This window comes from Limanda limanda, chromosome 14 (assembly GCF_963576545.1).
Source record: "Limanda limanda chromosome 14, fLimLim1.1, whole genome shotgun sequence".
NCBI classification, from domain to species: domain Eukaryota; kingdom Metazoa; phylum Chordata; class Actinopteri; order Pleuronectiformes; family Pleuronectidae; genus Limanda; species Limanda limanda.
In genome coordinates this window covers 17498975-17519763 of record NC_083649.1, presented here as the reverse complement: position 1 = coordinate 17519763, position 20789 = coordinate 17498975, and the positions used below count along the sequence as shown (strand labels likewise).

General features: G+C 40.7%; 1 protein-coding gene across 1 annotated transcript; it reads left to right on the top strand.

Moving 5' to 3' along the window:
- The first annotated feature begins 11633 nt into the window (after positions 1-11633).
- Positions 11634-17525, top strand: LOC133019155 (transgelin-like). The gene is made up of 5 exons (XM_061085530.1): positions 11634-11774; positions 15508-15694; positions 15793-15964; positions 16114-16216; positions 16318-17525. Exons 2-5 carry the CDS (start codon positions 15515-15517, stop codon positions 16466-16468), a joined length of 606 nt encoding a protein of 201 aa, XP_060941513.1. The 5' UTR covers positions 11634-11774; positions 15508-15514; the 3' UTR covers positions 16469-17525.
- The last annotated feature ends 3264 nt before the right edge of the window (positions 17526-20789 follow it).

The following is a 20789-nucleotide window of genomic DNA, read 5'->3' as shown; positions in this document are numbered from 1 at the left end:
GATAATGTTATTTCTCATTGTCCATAGTCTTTGAGTGAAGCCATTTGGCAGACGAACAAGCATCTTTTTAAAAAGTAGTAAAGAAACATACACAAAGTCAAACACAAAAAAAACCTGCAGTAGTAAAACTGTCAATGTAAACTGGTATTTGACACATTCGAGTATTTGTTGTCACTATTCTACTTCATATCTCTCCCTTCTGACTACAGAAGTCTGATGTTGCCCGGGAGCTTTGCTCGGAGTGAGACACATGGTGCATTGTAGATGAGTTAGATTTACTCCTTTCGATATGGTGTTACGCACTGCAGTGCTCCCCTCGCCTGCAAGGTGCACACTGTTTACTCTCAGAACTGTGTGCCATCAGTGTTTCCACTTTAGCTTTGTAAAGTGCGATCACTGATTAAGGTGATTACTGGAGTTGAATTAAGATTTTGTTGTTTTTCAATTAAGCAGAACAAGTGTTGTAATCACAAATATTTTAATGTGTAATCTCAAGCTTTTTTTCACAAGCGGATTTGGTGCCATATTTTCATTTTTTTTCGAAAGTTACTGTACATAGATGAAATGTAATAAGTACACGTAGCCTTTTCCCTGTGCCGAATGGAGGGGCTTCACTTGGTTGGGGGAACGGGGATTTGGGTGGGAATGAAGATTAATCATAGATTGCCAGCTTTAACAATATGTATTATTAACATGCTTTTTGTTAAGCCTTCACCCTCTAATGGAGAGTGTACTTTCAGAAAAGCGTTTTCCCCTATGGACTTTGAAAAAGGCATGTTACTCAAGCATTAATAGAATGGATAGATTATGACATGTATTTAAAAAGAGACTGTTTAATTTATTTGCATCCTGCTCCTGTGAAATGTAATACTCAGCATGCATGAAGATGAAAAATATAAAGAGGTATCAACATAGACTCCCATTGTGGGAATATTGAAAGAGAATAAGTGAAAGGCTCCTGAACTGCAGCAATAATAATAATAATAATATATAGTATGTGAAAAAAATATGTGAATAAATTATTATGCAAACAGATATTGTGACTGTGCTGTGTTTAAGAAACAAATAACAACTACAGCTGCTGCTTTGCTTTTCTCAGGATATTGTGAGGTAAGTGTTGGATAATGGTATGTACATATTCTAAAAACATCACAACACCACCACAACCACTATATCACAATGTGACAAAACATATTCAAAGTATTCAAAATGCTAGATTGATAAAAACGTTTATTCAGCCTAATTTACGATTTGAGAATTCGGGTAAAAAATAGTTTTGTGTTATATTACATAGTGGTGGTTAAAGCTATTAACATGTATCATGTTTTAGAGGTGCTCTGTATGTTATATCAAATCTTTGTCTGCAAAGAATGTCCAGCACAGAGTCAAAAGTTTAATATTTAAAATGTAACAGAGAAGAAATATAAAGTTGTAGAAAATTTAAACACGGAAGTGAAAATGCACTTTAATACAGTCATGATGTAAGTGTTTTTTTTTCTTTCCGCCACCTGCTTCCCTCTGTGTAGGGTGGCGCTATACTGTAACATGAGATATACTGTGGCTTTTCATGTTATATAGAATACATAGGTATATACAGCACAGAGTGCGACAAGGTGCTTTCAGCGGCACAGATTTAAAACATCCTTTAACATGTTTTATTCAAGGCTGAGAAATGATACATCTCCCAGAGATAGGTATGTGCACTATACAGCGTTTCTGTTGATAAATTATAGATATTTAACCAGTTCGCCTCCATGATATAAAACTGACGAGGAGAGCAAATCTACCATAAAACTATGTTTGCATTAGAACTCATTGTGTTTTTTCATATCCACCCCTGATTACTTCAGTATTTTTGTGGAGATGATGTAATTTTCTACAGAAAGATGTTTGTGAGTATTATTCTTAGGCCTAGTGTTGACTATAAGCTATTAGAGCGGAACTGATAATTTCAGTAATGAGTGAGGTTACTGAGAGAGAAGAGAGAGAGTTGTGGGGGGGTGGGGGGCAACAAACCTTTTAGCGTTATTAAACCTTCAGTCAGTGCAGCAGCATGTGGCCACGTCCACTGGAAAACTGAACACACATTGGGACCAGAGGAAGACTGTGATGGAGCTGAGGGTTAATAAAGTTGATTGTCTGATAGGATGAATGAGTAATGAATGTTATTCATTCACTTAAAGGCCACACTGAGGCCTTAGTGACATGCCGATAGCTGTGATTGACTCTGTGCTGTGTGTGATATACATTTGCATCAACCAGCACCTGACAGAGAGAGAGAGAGAGAGAGAGAGAGAGAGAGAGAGAGAGAGAGAGAGAGAGAGAGAGAGAGAGAGAGAGAGAGAGAGAGAGAGAGAGAGAGTAAATGCCTGAACAGAGGCACTGCTGAGGATGTCGCCCGGCCGGTTGCTGTGGTGACAGGAGGGCAGTAATGATGTTAAGCACCTCTGAGACTGTAGTAAGGGCAGCAACAGCACTGCACCATCTCTCCTGCTGTTGCCGAGCAGCACGTTGCTCCAGTATACCCATTCATGGTGAAAGTTAGAAACACGTTGCGCTGTGCTCTATTCTGCAGCGCTGCGGCTACAGCACCACTAAAGCTTAAATAAGAGGTAAGTGCACAAGTTACCCACTGAAGATATTTAATTATAACAAATGGCTGACAACAATTTGGTGTAAGAATGTGGATAAGAGTAGAAAGTGCTGTATAGGTGTTTCAATATTACACATAGGTAGTTATAATTTTTACAATGTTACATAACATTTCATTTAAAAATCACAGGTTACAACATTATTTAGCTCATAACCCTAACTTCTTTTTTTTATAAAACCAAGTTAACCATCATCCTTCAGATTTTGAAAGTATATAATTTCTATAATATATATATTATGGTGCTCAGGCCCATTTGGGCTGAACAGAGCAACAGCCTGCATTGACTGCCTACAAGTAGAGATATGCAATAGTATGGCAGTTTTCTTATCTTCCACTTTGAATTTCACCCTTCTTGGCTCCTCATGCATTTAAACATGCAAATGGATGGGTTTAAATCACTGTGTAATCACAGCAATGGTTTGGGGCACTGCAGTGTTATTCATTTTGAATTACAATATGAGAGTTCCACATATTATGCTAATATGCTGGGCTGCATGAAAGAAAGAGAACAGATGAACACGAGTTAAAAAAAAAAGAGAGGACCCAAAACATAAAGGCTACAAACCTGCTGTGCAAACTATTATAAAACAGACAAGCGTGTGCTGGAATATGGATGAGCAAGCTGGTGACAGCCAACAGATGAGCCATACGCTGGCTTCACACCAAATCATTTTAATTTGAGTGGAGTATGAAATATTTAACTGTGAGCTTTAAGATAATAATTTTCCAAATGAACTTTATACATCCCTCCTCTTTGCTATATGCTGGAGTGTCTGAAGTGCAGTCACTTTCCAAAGTTTCCAAAGCAACCTCCCCCTGTTCACCACTACAGTAGGTGAAATGAGGACCGTGTGGGTTGTGTGGTGAGAGAGTGACTCTATGCCCCATGACACAGTCTGTCCAGATCTGAGCCTGAGTTTGACTTTATCATCATTGAGGTAGAGACCATTTCTATAAAATAGCCGAGTGCATAAAATAAACAAAACATTCCAAGACACTGTGAAAACAAAATCAAGAGACGGCAAAGTTTACGAAATAGCAAGACATGTAAATGCCTCTGGAATAAATACAGCAGGTAAAATTAAATTCAAAGCAAATAAATAGATTAAAAGAAACAAATCGGCTAAAACAAAAACAGCTGGAGGCGAAATGTGGTGAGATTAAAAACTTTGTTTGCCACATTCATGCTCACCTTTAACAACTGAATATGAAGAGGGATTTCACATTCACTCAAATGAAAGTGTATCAAATTGTATGTTTTAAAATATGAAAAAAGCCACACATATTTATATACACCCATCGATACAAATACAATAATATGCCTACATTACATACAACTATATACAATTAACAAAAATGGGAAGTATAATGGAGGGTTGTGGCTTCTGGAGATGATGATCTATGGAGAGGGCTTTTTGCCGCCTACCAAAAGGACACAACCACACTCTAAACATGGCTTTACCACAGCCGTATGGAGGGTTACATGGTGACCACTGGCCAAAGGAGATGGTGGATACAGAAATGATAGATTATTGTGGCACCTTATTTCTGAATCATGAGCATGATCCTAATTTCTAAAGATCTTACTGCAGTGTAGATTTGACTAAAAACCTGTGCATTAGAGGTGTGCATTGTTATTGTAGCCACACGTCAGATCCTGTGTGATTGTAATTCTGTCACTGTAAAGCTCAGTGAGCTCTGCACCACTGTTTGTTGTCCTGCACTGGTTCTGACTTTGACCATTGTGTCTGTAATTAATAATAACTGACTGATTATTGACTCGCCATTCACAGACATTCACTCTTGTGTCCTCATCAGATGTGCAGCTGTACTGTGTGACCTCCTCTCCACAGCCGATTCATTATTATCCAAATGATAAGCAGCACAATCAGAATAATCATTTCATTATTCCTCTCCTGTGTCCCGTGGATATTTCCCCCTCTGCCTCTCCACTCATTCATAAAGATAAAATTGGCATCGGATTATTCCTCTCTGGAGCCTGCTCCACTCGCAGCCTCTTAATGTCTCGGACCATCAATTTATGACAGTCTCCATTCTGCTCTCTGCGAGCGACTTGCTCTCCTTTCATGATTTCCCCGCTTGGCACAGTCTCTCTGCCCTTCCTCTCTCCCTGTCTCCATATGGTCCTCTCCTCCACCACCTGACTCATTCCTCTCTCTTTCCACGACATCCTCCACCTCCACATTTCATCCTGCCCTCCTGCCTCCATCTGACCTTCTCTATCTCCGCTCAACAGGGCCCTGCTCTGGCTCTTCCACCTGCCTCTCACTTGAATTGACTCGAATATTCTCTTCTCTTTCAATGCTTGTTTTTTCATGTGTCTATCAAAGAAGCTGAAAGTACCCAGACTTCTGCTGCACTGCTGAGCAGCGTTTCCACTGCCTCCTCTTCTCTCTCCTAAACTGTCGGTGACCCTGATCCCTTTGCTCTCACCAGAAAGGATTTTGTCGCCAAAGAGAACACTGACAAAAACTGAGACAGCAGCGGCTTGACAGCTTTCTAATCTCTTTTATAGAAGAACTTTCCCCAGTTAATACTCGAGGAAGTGTGATAAATATGGAGCACACAACATGGACAGCTGAGACCAAAAGTCAGTTTGATTTAGATTTCTAGACCCTTACGTCTGTCTCGTGTCTCGTGAGATTATTTAAAGCTGCTCAGCCACCAGCTTTCTATGAGGTTGCTCTGCCAATTTATTGGATTAATTCACCTTTTGGACCTTGTCAGTCTCAGACGATGGTGAAAATACCCTCAATCTCCTGCAACGTGTTCATGTGCTTTGATAAGGATAATGTAGAAAAGAGGAAAATACTGTGGCAAAGTGACATAAGACACACGTGTGTTGTCTTCTTAGCGTCTCCTGATAATAAATCCTTCATTACTTACAAAAGACTGATGATGTAAGATGCTTTGGGTTATTTGAGACTGATTTTTTTTTTTTACTAATCTGCATGGTTCTTATGTTAAAATTCTGTAAAAATAAACTTACGTAGATGGACATGTTTTAACTATTACCCTAAAATGTCTTAATGCTTCAGTGTATAGAATTTAGTGACATCTAGTGGTGAAGGTGCATGTTGCAGCTGAATAACCCTCACCTCACCCTCCCCTTCCGAACATGACAGAGAACCTGCGGTAGCCTTCAATTGTCGTAAAACACAAAGGGTTTTTATTTCGTCCAGTTTGGGCTACTGTCAGAAACATGGCAGCCTCTGTAGAGAGGACCCACTCCTGATGTAAAAATAGGTATTTAAATATAAAGGGACAATTCTAGAATAGAAAACAACATTCCTACAATTTAGCTGAAACACACTAGAGAAAACATCACTAGGATTATTTTATATTCAATATCTGCAAAAAGATCCCTTTCACCTAAATCGTACACACTGAACTTTAAATCAGTAAAATAGAGGCAGTTCTGGTTTAATAGGTTACATGTGAGTGATTCCACCTTAAATTCATCATATCTGTGTGATATGTTGTGTTTCTAACAGACTCTGCAGAGAGTTTGGCTCCTCTACTGAACATGGAAAGGTCTGCAGCCTTCTCAGATGTCCCTTTTTCTGAGGCTGGCCATGATCATCCTGTGGCGAATCAGGGGAGGGAGAAGCTTTATTAACATACAGCTTCTCCCTGCATCCACTCTGTGAGACAGGGTTAGAATTCAACAAACAATAACCTCACAATATATAAAATAAGGGTGTTTCTTTGACTGTTGGTTAGTTAACAGAGTTATGTAAAAACTACAATACAGATTGCAATGAAACCTGGGGGAGGGTGTGGTATGAGAAGAGCCCATTAAATTATGTGTTGCTCCAGATCAGAAGACACATCTGGGAATTATCTTTAACATAACATTGTGAGACGTTTTTCAACATGTTTTGATTTATATATAAATTAAAGCATAATTTGAGGAACTTGATGAAAAAGGTCAGGCATGTTTGAGGGACTGAGATCTGTAGGTGTGTGTAATTTGTACAAAAAAAATTACGGATTTAGTGAATTTAAATGTGGTTTCATGAGAGGACTCTTTGGCCTCGGTGGATGTGTGCACTCTACTGAATGTCCATCTAGTTTTCTGTGTGTGCCTGTACCGGGCTACATTAGAAAACAGGACGGAGCAAACCTGATCCAGAGGTGGATGAGGGCAGCAGCGACGCACATAATGCTCTATATACCCAACATTTAATTGTGCCTAATGGTGTGAGAGTCAGCTGGACTCAGCTCCTTTGCACAATATAATGACCTGAGTGCAGCGAGGATCACTTCTGCACAGTGGTCACCATGTTCTGTGTACCTCTACCTCCTGGATCAATAAACAGAGGCCACATAAATTAAGTGTAAGACTAATCTTATTTTGTAATTGCACCAGATAGCATGTAGTTGGAATTCATCAGCGGTGTGCAATGAGTTGAAGTAGGAGTATGTGGTCGTCGAGCAGCAGAATGCAGCTGATCCCACTGCAGGTTTGGAATGCATTTAGATAAATCATAGGCATGCTCATGTTTCTTAAGAAGAGGGTGTTTAATGTGATTTGAACATGATTATAACCAAGTAATTATAGCAAATTGCTGTTATGAGGGACTAGCACACAGCATCTCCACCTTCAGCACATCCATCGCAGGGCAGAGCTCTTTTTCTCTGCACAGCCGGCTGCTGCCTCACAGCATTATTAGAGGGGGGAAGGTGCAGAGCACAGGATTTATATGGACATTCAGGGGTCAGAGTTTGGAGGCAGAGTGTCAGCAAAGTGAATGGTGTGTTTAGAGGCCATGGCATCACACTGAAACACAGCGCCTTCAAGAGGACACAACGTCTCACTACAGTTCCCGGGTGCAGCAACCAACCCTGCATGATGGTGATTATCAGATTATCAAATTGATCAAAATGGTTTGTTCTCCAGATAGTGTGCAGGTGTTATTCATCTCAGCACTCAAACAGCTGGATTGAGCTGATTGTATTTGTCTTATAGGGGAGCACCAGTGTAAATGTGTACAGTCGCCACCTGGTATAGATTTAATCCAAAGAACGGAAGTGTAAAATCTGTTGTGAATAAATGAGGAGTGCAAATAGATGTTTCCTGCTGTGTCACACTGGTATTTTGTTCTAAAGGGTCAGATGACTGCCGGATCACCCGCAGGTTTTAATCCAGTCTTCTTTATTCATTGCCATATCTCATCATCACACCTCCCACAGCTCACGGCTGCTGATCTGTGGATGTGTGCATGACATGTCTAGATAAGAAGGGGATCAAAGTGTTGTCCGCTTATTAATTCAACGTTGTGCAGGTAGCTGTGAGATCCAGACAGCATGCAATGTCTTTTCTTTATCATTTGTCCTTATGATATTTTTTTTCTATTTGCTATACACTGAAAAAGAAAAAAAATGTATTACCAACTGAAGAAGGTACTACACATATTAACTGATTAGCATAACTTAGCGTTTTGATAGAATACATTTTTCAGCGAACCTAAATAGGTGCAGAATGATGTCTTACATAATGCAATGTTCTCAAAACAGGTTTAAGGAAACTTCAATATAATAATAATAATAATAATAATAATAATAATAATAAGAATAAGAATAAGAATAAGAATAATAAGAATAATAAGAATAATAAGAATAATAAGAATAATAAGAATAATAGTATACTTTCAATGGACTACTCTGCAGGGACCCAGTTTCGTGAAATTCCTACTCAAATCAATTCACATTCAATTTTAAGCTGCTATTTGGCCACAGAAGCCATTACAGAAACATAATCAGGACCTCAGTTCTCTGCCGAATATAATGAGTGAAGTCAACATATCATCAATGGGTAAAGGATTAAGCAGCATCCTTGGATTGCTTCCAAAAAAATTAAAACTTAGTTACTTTATTGTGTTGATAAACACACACAGAGCTTCAACTACAAATTAAGACATGCACATAAAGAAAACACACACACTTTTTACATCATGTGGTTTTAATGAAGTGAAAATGATTAGAAGTTGGTGAGGTTAAATTAAACAACTGTGAGTACATTTCAATTTTAAATCGTTGATGAAAAAAGAGGTGGCTAAAATTGAGTTGAAAAATAAAAACCACGCGGAAGATTACTGAAGTTCTTGGTCTTGACTAGACCCAGATTGATGAGGTTAAAAGCTTTGTCAACTATGTGTTGACTAAAATATGAATATAACAATTTCAGTCGATTGAAACCGAATAAAAATAAAAGGATGCTTAAGGATGTTGCTGCACAAATCACACTTGTCCATGAGTTATTCTTCAGATTTTCTATATCTACTACAAGTGTCCAATCTTCAAATCAGTCTTCATGGCAGCGGCTCTGCAGTCACATGAATGCATGAACTAAATCCAAACATACAGTTGAGCATAACGTTATCCATGTACATCGTCTTGGCTTGTTAGCGTGATAGTATTTGCTGATTAGCACATCTTAATGAGGAGCTATTTCAATCTGAACCAAAGTGCTCCACCGACAGACCCTCCCCACAAAGCTAAAATCTATTTATTTATCTGTTTATTTTCTGACCACTTTACTTTAATTATTTATAACTGTCAGAGTCAGAAACCAATTGGACAGAGTCTGACACTCTGCCTTTAGTTGAACATCAGGATCTTTTTTGTTTTTGTTTGTTTGTTTCTTGACCCAAAATAGGTTTAGTGTTGAATTATTCATTCTGAGGTTGAAAACAAAAAAAAATCCCCCCTTGGAGCTCAGTTCTTCTTCTCCATCTATTTAGCCTCTTTTTTCTGTGGAACAGCTTCGGATGCTACATGCTGATGATGACACCACAGTTTTGTATCCACTGAGCAGCTCTTTTTCCAATTAGCACCTGCCAGCAGGGTCATCAGCACCCGGCAGCGAGTCCATCTACATGAAAATAAAATTAAACCTGTTAAATCTGTGCACATGACGAGGTCAACGCGGCTCCACCCCCGTGAAAAAAAATAATATGTTACACATTTCTTGCTCAGTGTAGAATATAATGCTGCATTTAGCTGTTTGCACCTTGTCTGTGGAGTTAATGCTACATCGGAGAGGAAGAAGCAGAGAGAGATTGCTCCCCCTGAGCCACCAGATGTTGCTGTGGTGCAGAAACAGCCTGTACTAACTCACAGGGGGATTAGAACACTGCCAACACTGAATTTACCATTTTCCTGCAAACGCAGCGTTTTGTGAGATGCAAAGATTAAACACAAGAAGGAATGAATCATGTTAGAGAAGGCATGAAACGCCTCGAGTTCTAGACATGTGATAAAGCAAGTTGGCCCCACAGACTGTAAAGAAATGTTGAGTGCCAACACCCCCCCTCCCTCACAGCTCACCCACATGTGGAATTTTTCATCCGTGTGTATCTTCACCATTTACAGGTTTGCAGGATAATGTTTCCCATATTCTCACATACACACACACACAGTCGTCCGTCATCTGGTGGAGCAGGAGCTCTCCTCCAAGTCACACCCCCTCTGACTCCTCACCCACCATGTCAACCGGTTCACTGTGGATTCAGTAGACAAGGTCGTCGCCAGTGCAGAGCATTTACTCAAATAATAATGGCTAAACCAGAGAACATAACAAATCAATTACAAGTAAATGTCTTGGATTAAAAATCTGACCTAAATATCACCGGCAGAAATATTCATTATGTAATATTCATTAAGCAGACTGACTGCCTTTATGACCATGTGCATTAATGTGTGAGCAGCAATTTACTGTTGCAGCTGTGCACTATGAAGCTATTCATCTTTACAAGTATATATACGACAGTGTGCTTTAAATCATATAAAAGTGTCATATAATTGTAACTTATCAGATGTAAATTGGTTGATTAAAAGGGTGTAGTCTAAAAAAAATGGAAGCTTTAAAATAGCTAAATTAAAAAATCATACAAAGAGATACAATACAAATTGTTACATGGGTTTGACCAATTAAACTATTAAAATATTATTATTATTATTGTTATTATTATGTAGAAACAGGATTTGTGAGCAGGAAAGAGGAAACGCTCTCCAGCCCAAAACGAATCCTCTCAGGTTGTGATCATTAACTCAGACTTAACCCTGGTGACACATTTTATAACTGGGTGTTGCAGTGACACAAATCATGGCTAACGCAAGCCTGTCCCAGCGAGCCTCACCTACACTGTCATGACTGACGGGTTGGGGCGATGACTTCATACATTACCCAGGTCCTCATGGTGTTATCACGCCTGATGTCAAGGTTTCGTCTCAAAGCTTTCCTCTCCGGACTTGCTCCTGTCGACACGGTTGACATGGCTGGAATGCCTAGAAAGGAGTGTCACAGCTGGTTGTCATGGAAACCGTCTGGATGTACAGCTGTGTCTTCCCTAATGACGGTGTGCACAAGGACGTGAGCCACTTCCATCTCTCACGCATTCCCGTTGTGTGGCATTGGCGAAAAATAACATGTGATGTGTCACATCCTGTTCTCCTCCTTCCTCTTTATTGTGTCTTTGCCATGAAGCCCGGCAGAGAGGAGGGGTTGACATTCCACAGCTGCCCGAGTTCAGTTTCAGACAGATTCTTTTCAGAGGCCTCAAACATCATCCATTTGAATGAAGGCAATAAATAATCTCCTGCATGTACGGCTCTTTAGTTCTTTCGAACTCCCACACACTTCACTGTTGTGGAGGATCTTTATCATCCCTCCCTCCTCTCCTCCTAATCCCCTCTTGTACTATGGCGGTTTAGAGGAAGAAATCTGGAGAATTCCTTCCAGTGACCACACCAAACTCTCTCAGTCACATGCTCTCTTTTTCCTTCCCGTCCTTCTCCTAAATAAGGAATTACAATTTGAGTGGGGAAAAAGAGAAAGAGCAAATGGGCGGGTCATAGAGTGAAATTAGAGGACCTGAGGGCGTATCTCCCTTCTCTCTCTCTCTCTCTCTCTCTCTCGTTCTCTCTTGCTCCCTCTTTCTGTTGAATGTGGTGAAGTCATATATTTCAGACAAGGGTGTTTGCTGTATTCACGCCAGCACTCCTGTCCAGTGCACGTTAGAAAGAAGAGGAGCAGAGGAGCACTGCCACACAAGTTCAGACTCACCTGTACTCACCTGAAAAGCTACTACACAAAGTAAGTAATACTCCTCATGGCCTCACCCATGAACCACCGGCAGTTACATAGATTTCTTTGCTGCTTTGTGGTGCTTGTGGTTCACGCTGAGCAGGAAACAGGAAACAAAGAGATATAAGGTATCATACATTTTTGGTCGCACAGAGAGTGAGGCTGAACGCTCAGTTAAAGTTTACCTATTCCTAAACAGTTTGTATGCCCTCTGAATGACCCACTATATAGTCTGTAAAGTCTTGCGTTGTGGAATCCTCCTTATCTTCCTCTCAGCTCTCTTCAGAGGAGCTCAGGGGCAAAATGTGAGGCCTCACATATTCAGGGAACGTGCGCCGGTTCAGCTCCTGACACATCGCACATCAGAGACCCCTCAACGTGGAGCCAGTGCAGTCTAATAACTTGTCATTGACTACTTTTAATACATAGTCTGAACATCAGCTCCAGACAACTCAGGATGCAGCAGGAGAACACGTGCGTTTCACATGTGTCGTCACATTTATGGAGCAAAGTAAAACTTTATGTGCAGGCGAGTGCTTTGGACTGTGAGATAAGTGAGAAACTGTGACTTCATGAGCTGTTCTTCTTATCTTCAGGCTTAACTAGAGAGTATTGAATTTACAATGTGGCTCAGCAGCAGCAGCAGTTGGGATTGTGCAGGACAAAGGGAAACATGATCTTTGATCTCTGTTCGATAACTGCTTTATCCTCTGAATCACGAAGGTTTCAGAACAAACCTGTTGAACTAAAGCAGTCTCTAGTTCAGACGCTGAATATTTGTAAAAAATAAATTAAAAAACCCTCCTTGTGACGCAGCTTTATGCAGCCATGTTGCAACAGCATGAAAGTTGTGAAACATCTCGTGACGGAAGACTGAAAGGTACTAGGATACAGAAGAAATCGGTTCCAGTGATGAGAATGATAAATAAAACAGTAACAGCTGGAGTTGCATCTGGGTGGGACACATTAACCCTCTAATGGCACATGGGAGCTGATTAGAGTGCTTAAACAGAGAGGAGTAGTTTTTCTATGAAGCAGCCAAGTATTAAAATGTGCCAGCATCAAGGAAAACAGAGCATTAATGGAAAAGCTCACGTCAGACTCCTGGACTACTGAAGGTCCATAATGATATTTCAGTGGGAAAGCAGTTGTATAATATTTCTTTTCTTTATTTACCATTATCTGGAGGATTATCATACATTGAATGAAATTATTGACTTATTGTAACAGTAACTTGTCCTGCAGCTGAGGTGATCAATAGAAACCTAACAATGACGTTATGAATAGTAAAATAGGACAGGGGCAGAGCGAGGATTTTTCTAAATCAGGGGTCACAATTTACACAGAGGGGCCGATTATTTGTCTAATATCCATGAATCACTCCTGATTCATTAACATGCACATTTAAGTCATTGCTTGTTTACTATAAACATATATATATATTTGAGCAAAGTCAAACATTATTGAATACATTCTGATGATTCTTCCTCTGTCAAGCACATTGTGTACTTTCAAAAAATGTAAACAAATGTTCATATTAATTCTTAGTATTGTTTATGACTAGTTTGTTTAAAAATATAAAAGAACTACTGACAGGAAAGGGGGACTAAACAGATTTCCGCTGGGGCCAGTGCCCCCCTGGCCCTGCCCCTGAATCCATCCATGAACTATGAGACATGGAAGTGTAAGTTAATCCCCGATATATTACATTTGGTTATCAGCAGGTTACAGATGTTATACAACGACATTACATAGGTCACCCCGGTGATTTAAAGTGAATGAAAAACGTGTATGTATAAGCTACACGTAAACCAAATTCATGATAATACTTCCCATATTGAAAACAAGTCAGTAATCCCAGCAGCACACTCATCCATTATCCACATCCTGTTTTTTTATTGTTGAGGCTTGTAGCTGTGGCTCTAAGATTACAAGTCGTCAGAGTAACTGATTTGTAAAGCGTAGAGTTTACTAACTCAAACACTTGAACACGCACTCTGTTTGAACAGCTTGCCCTTTCCATGTGTGTTCAGTCTTTACTATGAACTCCACATTAGAATCAGTCTTGCAATGGGTGGAGTGACAGCGGCATGAGCTAATCTTGTGACATTCAATCAGTGGCTTGCTGTCACAACCTGGCTCTGGTACAACCTAATGGACAGGAAGAGGCTTCTCCTGCACAACGTCAGACAATGAACAGAGTGGGATCTGTGGCAGCCAGGCCTCCAGGGCGGAGCTGTTGGACACAGCGATGATTTGTCAAACTATCAACACAGATTGTGTAACACTGACAAGCCTCTGTTTTGCAAGGGATGTGTGCCATTCCGGCCTTAGGGCACAAATGTACTTTATGTTATATATTAAATTTTGGTTTGCCGGCATTTTTAACAGATGCATGTCATCCTACGTGATTTGTTCAGCTTTTTTTTTGTAGCCCAGAAAAAAAAGGACTCGCATTTATGCACACATACTTGGGCAGGAAATGAAGAAAAGTAAGAAGGGGGCGGGGGGGGGGGGGGGGACTTTTCCATCTGCTATAAGCATTTTCATATGTTATCCTCTTTGCAAGACATTCAGAGATGGCACTGGTGGGTGTGCCGATAGCTGGATAGATTGGGTGCATACACAACATTGATGCATATGCCTTCAGCAGCAGGTCACAAGTTTGACCCCCAGCTGGCCGGACCATTTACTGCACGTCATTCTCCCTTTGTCACGCCCTATTGCCTCTCACTCCTTCACTGTCTATCTATATAAAGGCAAAAAGATGTCAGTGAAATGTGTAACTGCCTGTGTAACTCATTCCAATCTGTCAAAGCAGCAACTGCATCGTGGTGGCGAACAAGTTCCATCTCATTCTCTCTCTCACACAATTTAACGGGCTCAATGAAGTTTTTTGTTTTTTGCTGTTTCCATTGTGAGAGAAGCAGTTTGTTGAGACTCCTGTTTGGACATGCACTACCTTTGTCAGGGAGTGAGGAAGGAAGTGACAGCTGCGCAAGCAAACAGGATGCAGGAAGCAGAGCCGCTCTTCTGCTGCTAACAGGAAGCTCTTAGTGCATTAATAAGTCAGATAGGCGGACGTAATGACTTAGAGAGAGCAGCGGTGTTGTAATTCCTCAAGACACTTAGCATTTACAACTTCCATGTATAGAGAATATAGAATAATGACAATAGCATGGTCTGAGCAATGGAAGTAGAAACCTTCACTCTGGTAATGACTGTGAGAAAATGTGCACGTCGCATCATTGCAATTAAAAAAGAACATGATTAAACGTGCCCTCCTGTAATATAGAGAGGTTGACACACACACACACATGCACCTCTGCCGAGCTTGAGTAAGTGGTTTGACATTCTGGGAAATACAGTTTTTCACTTCCTGGTGAGAGATGAGATGAGATGACTCACTCTCGGCCAGAAACTGAATAATCGTGATCGCTGGAACAATAAAAAAGCCCCTGGATGAAGCGAGGGCCCCAAAAATTTGCAACATTCATTCTGAAGGATTGAAACTATGTAGGAACTCATAAAAAAACAGATTGAAGCACATTAATGCAGCGTATGCACGCATCAGGAAGAGAGCGACTTACTTGAAAGTCAGCCAGGTCTGTGGGTGTGAGCTGGGCAGGGATTTGAATTGGACTGTTTTTATATCTATTAAATATCCACAATGAAAAGGACTTTAGGGAGTGACGTTTGCTGAGCTATTTGCTAATCTATAGACAATGTTCCCTTCCAACAGGATCAGCATGGCAAACCACGGTCCTGCTTACGGTCTGAGCCGTGAGGTTCAGAGTAAGATTGATAAAAAATACGACCAGGAGCTGGAGGAGAGGCTGGTGGAGTGGATCGTCGCCCAGTGTGGTGCTGGCGTCGAGCAGCCCGAGCCGGGCAGGGTTGGCTTCCAGAAGTGGCTCAAGGATGGACGTGTGAGTGCTGGCATTGAATAAACGTAAATATCTAGACTCGTAAGTTTGCATTCGTGTACAATATTAACAAAAGAGTCTCCTCCTTGTGTCCGCTCTAGTTGCTGTGTGAGCTCATCAACAGCCTGTGCGGAGACAACAAGCCCATCAGGTCCATCAAGGCCTCCACTATGCCGTTTAAGCAGATGGAGCAGATCTCCATGTTCCTCAAAGCTGCGGAAACCTATGGAGTCGTTAAGACCGACATGTTCCAGACGGTAGACCTCTTTGAAAGTAAGACGGCCAGCTGAACTCATCTGTGTTATTACAACAGAGTATTTGGCAGATTTACAGCTGTATAAATAAGGAAATGAAGCCACACTGAGTGGTTGAAGTGTCACTGTCTCCTCGTGCATTCATTTGAGATTGTTGCATGTCTTCAGGCTCCGACCTGGCTGCTGTCCAGAGGACCCTGATGTCTCTGGGTAGTTTGGCAGTCACAAAGCACGATGGGAATTACAAAGGAGATCCCAGCTGGTTCCATAAGTAAGTTTGAGCTTTTCCCACTCCAATGCAACTAGCCTGTTAAAACAAAAGGAGCTTTCTTTTTCAGTGCTGAGGAATGACTTTGTTTTTAATGCGTGCAGGAAGTCCCAAGGGAACAGGAGAGACTTCTCAGAGGAGCAGCTGAGCGAGGGCAAAAATGTCATCGGCCTGCAAATGGGCACAAATAAAGGAGCATCTCAGGCCGGCATGACAGGCTACGGACGACCCAGGCAGATTATCAACAACCCCTAAACCCGTGCGCTGCTGTAACCCTCCCCCCCGATACACTCCTCCTCCCTCTGTCCTCCGAAAGGCCATGTCAGCGGGGATGAAGCGACTTGGACTCTTACCTTGGCCATTAGGAGAAATGTGATGTGAATGCTTTCAAGACGAAACTGGACCAAAAACGGGGACCGACGACAACATGTGCACATACAAGACGCACACTCCACGTTGAGGAGACACACACTTGTAGAGAGCGTCAACAGTACTGAGTGATTAGACAATCCGACAGAGAGTTTAACGTGTGTTTTTACGACTACACTTTTAATTGTACATAATACTTTTAAAAACATCACTCCAGTTGTTTTGCATCCTTTAAGTAATTTCCTTAGAATCAAAAAGGCTTTTAATTTCTACAAACCATGAGATTTTTTGATTTCCTACCTTCCTTACATCCACTGCTTTCAGTTCATCTCAGTACTCAAGAAATGCAATCCCATACATTGCTGCAACATCATAACGCAGCAACGCTTTCTGTTGGGGCATTCAGGGACTACCTCATATCTTAGATTTCCAAGTTTTTCATGTCTGAAACAACAAAATTTCGTCACATTTCCACAGGGTTCTTGTTTGTGCTTTGTTAATCTGCCAGTGTTGCTACGCTTATAAAATCAATTACTGGACGTCAGGATGTCCTTGAATGCACCACCAAGGGGAGTTTAGCAAATGATATCTTCTCATATGAGCAGGGCCAGACAGCTATAATGCTAAACTTAAATAAAACGAATGATAAAGAGTTGTGAACTGGAATGAACTGAAACAGATAAGAAGTGTATTCATTGCTGTGGTTTACAATACATTTAAGTAGAAAATCTGGAGTTAATAGTTTACAACAACAGAGAATTCCACTTGTTTTGGAAAAATCTGAGTACATTTTTAAAGTAAATTCCCGGTTAAGTGAAAAAGTGTGTGTTTCACCTGCTCTGTGCATTTAGATCTCAGTTCATTTCTAATAAACGTTGGACCTTCTTTTTAGATTTTAACATCAATTGGACGATATTAAAATAAAGTTTGATTTGACTGTAAAGACGCCTCTTGTGTGCTGATTAGATGAACTCACAGAACAGTGAGCTGCGTTGACACCTCCTGTGTGGTTTCTTGATAACCTGGTATCGAGCGAACAGTAAAAAAGAGGAAATGACACATGGCAACCCACGATAAACATGTCAGTGTTTTTACAGGTAACTATAGCCTTGTGCTGAGCTGGGTTTGTTTTAAACCTGAGCTGTGCTCCACACAGAGATAGCAGTCAGTAACAAAAAAGGTGCAAAGTGCCAAAAGGTGGGAGGAGAAAGAAATGATGGAGGGAGTATTGATGGGTGGGGATAAAGCCTGGATTTTTCCTGGCCATGTTATCTCTAGTTGGATGGAAGGAGAGAAACGAAGGGGGATTCGTATCTCTATCCTCTGCCAAGATTTTGTTTATACTGTGTTTTTACTTGAGCTGTACAGCATGACCGTCTCAGAAAAAAAGGCCAGAGATGGAGAAGATAAAAGAAGATGAAGAAAAAAAGATTATTGGAAAAAAACACTCGATGGAGTGAGACACGGGAGATTACGGCGGCTGGGGTCAAAACGCAGAGCAGGTCAAGACAGAACTGGACTGAAGAGGTCAAGGAGCGTTTCCAAACAAGGAGTGACCGCTGCAGAGGAAGGATAAACACAAAGACTTCCCTTTCCTCTTCCTTTGTCCTTTGTATTCACAGGAAAGTGTGTGTAAAAATGGATTGACACAGAGGGTTAAAACGTTAAATCCATGAGCAACGACTATCGAGTTAAAGGACAGTGAAGACAATACAGTAAATATGCACTCTTTATCCTGTATTTTTTTTGTTTTTCAATCTATTCTTTAAATATTAAAAACATCAGAAAACTGCTTTACTTACACACTTGGCCACTGTGCAGGAACAATTATATTAAATAGTTCATAAAGCCTCTGCTGAAGTGAGCTCATCTGCTAGTTTACATCATTATAATTGTCAAAAGGTCTTTATTATTTCAACAGTTATATTTATTTCAGCAAACCGGTTCGGCTTTGGCACATGTGAGATCCCATCGCCTCACCCTACTCAACATTTAGACTGGAGTTTATTTCACAGGTCCATTAACAGAATGTGTCAGGACTTGCTGGGACTCTAGATTCCTTCTGGTTCAACTCTCTATACCAAACATCCAGGGGCCGTGAAGGACATTTAGGGGGGGGGGGGCTCAAGTGAAAGAAAGAAGTTACATTAATCTATCTTTTAATGACACTTTCATTGAATCAATAACCCATTCACAAACAAGGATTATTACACTCAATAACAGTTGACTACAAAATTATAAATTCACACAGAGAAGATGGTTTTGCTTGATTTTATATATAGTGTGTATATGTAGTGGCCTACGTGCTGCTCGGATGGTTTTCATTTCACAACAGTGACAAACAGTGTTGAGGCGTTTAAACACTATCGTCATGACAACAGGGAGGGCAGGTAAGGGAAACATAGCCTTGCTGCTGCTCTGCAGGGGGCTGTCTTCATGTGCATAAATTGTGGTGCGATAAGGAAACTCATCGGATCCTCATTTGAGGATCATGACATGAAAGTAACACATATAATAGTTTCGCTCTGTATATAGGTCGTCTCTCTGTTTGATTCAGTAGCCCTGATCAGTATTTGAAGTGAACTTTATTACATTACAATCAAAATGGAGTAAAATCCTTCATGGCTGTTTTGCATTGTTTCAGGGTGTGGCCTTTAACATTTTATCACTTAATCAAACTTTATCTAAGACAATAAAATCTACTCCTTGATTTAACAATCTTATCAGCTTATGTTGTGAAGTATAACTTAGTGAATTAATAATTAATTAAGGAATCAGTGAATGGCTGACTGGGAGCTGAGAGTGACATCACCATGTACATGCTGGTTTCAGCAGGTACTTGCTGAATCTGTGCTGACAAACCCAAGAGAAAAGAACTCCCTTCTTTGAATATCCACCTATCTTTGATCGAGGTATTTAAAAATACTCCAGAACACAGGTTCAGTGAAAAAGAAGTGTTTCTATTTTTACTTTTACTCGGAGTAATGAGGTAACTATGTAAATGTGAGGTCAAATTTAACACCATCGCTTTGAAGCTGAGTTTCCATAACTCATAAATTCATTTCACTTCTGGCCCATCACACCACTGAGGAACGTAGCTTAAATTAATGAGAATTCAAAAATTCCACTCGTCCCGTCTGAAACATTCCCAAACAAACTTCCTTATCTGACGTTGTTATGTCTCAGTCTTTTCAACATTTCTGCATATCATTTGTTGCAGAACAGTGGTGCCTGGCCTTTCTGACACAGGAGACAATTTTTTTTTCATTCCATCAGGGTTTAAATGAAAGTGTGGAAACACCAACACATCAGTGGCCTCACTGTAGTGGAATGTACTTTGCTGCCATACAGGGGCATAACAGGGGCGACGATAGCCTGAGGTTACAGAGGTGGTATTTTGACTGGAGGGCGGCCAGCTCCTGAGACTGTCTGGGAAAATGTGAATGGGGGATCTGATATTACACCTTCTCCTCCTGTAAGGGTCCGGTGTAAATTAGGGCATTCTATCTATAATATGTTTACATGAGTAATGCTGTAACATGAGTGTGTAATCACCTGAAATTAGGAATCAATGTGTTTTTATGACCTCAGAATAAGCTCTTCACATTACAAGTGGGTCCTCCTCCATGTCAGCCCAAAGCAGACAAACCAAACACTGCCTCTAGGAACAGCCTTCTGTGTTTTTATGTTCCCTCTATGTTCTGCGACATGTTTGGAAAAGGGTGCGAGGGCAGGGGTATTCAGTTGCAATCTGCGACCTCACCACTAGGTATCACTGAACCAAGCTACCTCTGTACTGATGAGCAAGGTTAAAGCTAATACAGACTTATCCATCCCGCATAGTTCCTTGCGTCTTTTACGTTGGCATGGTTGTTAAGCAATATGTCCACTAGGGGCAGTGCAGAGTTGAGAGTTTCTGACAACACAAACATGTCGAAGGTGAAGAAGGTTGTGATAACGACCTCTTGGGAAAGAGGGATAAGCAGCTATTTGTCCCATTTCCTGGGCCTGTAGTGTCTTACCAACTTAAAATGTCTCTCCTCAGAAATGTCTTACTCATGTAAAATGATTGTCTTGCATGAACTATTGGCTACACTCCCCCCCCACAATTTCCGGTGGTAATTCTACATGTTGTCCCTAGGTTTTCAGAAGACGCAAACAAGTATGGATGAAATTAACTAAATGAGAGTGCAGAGAGAAGGTTCTG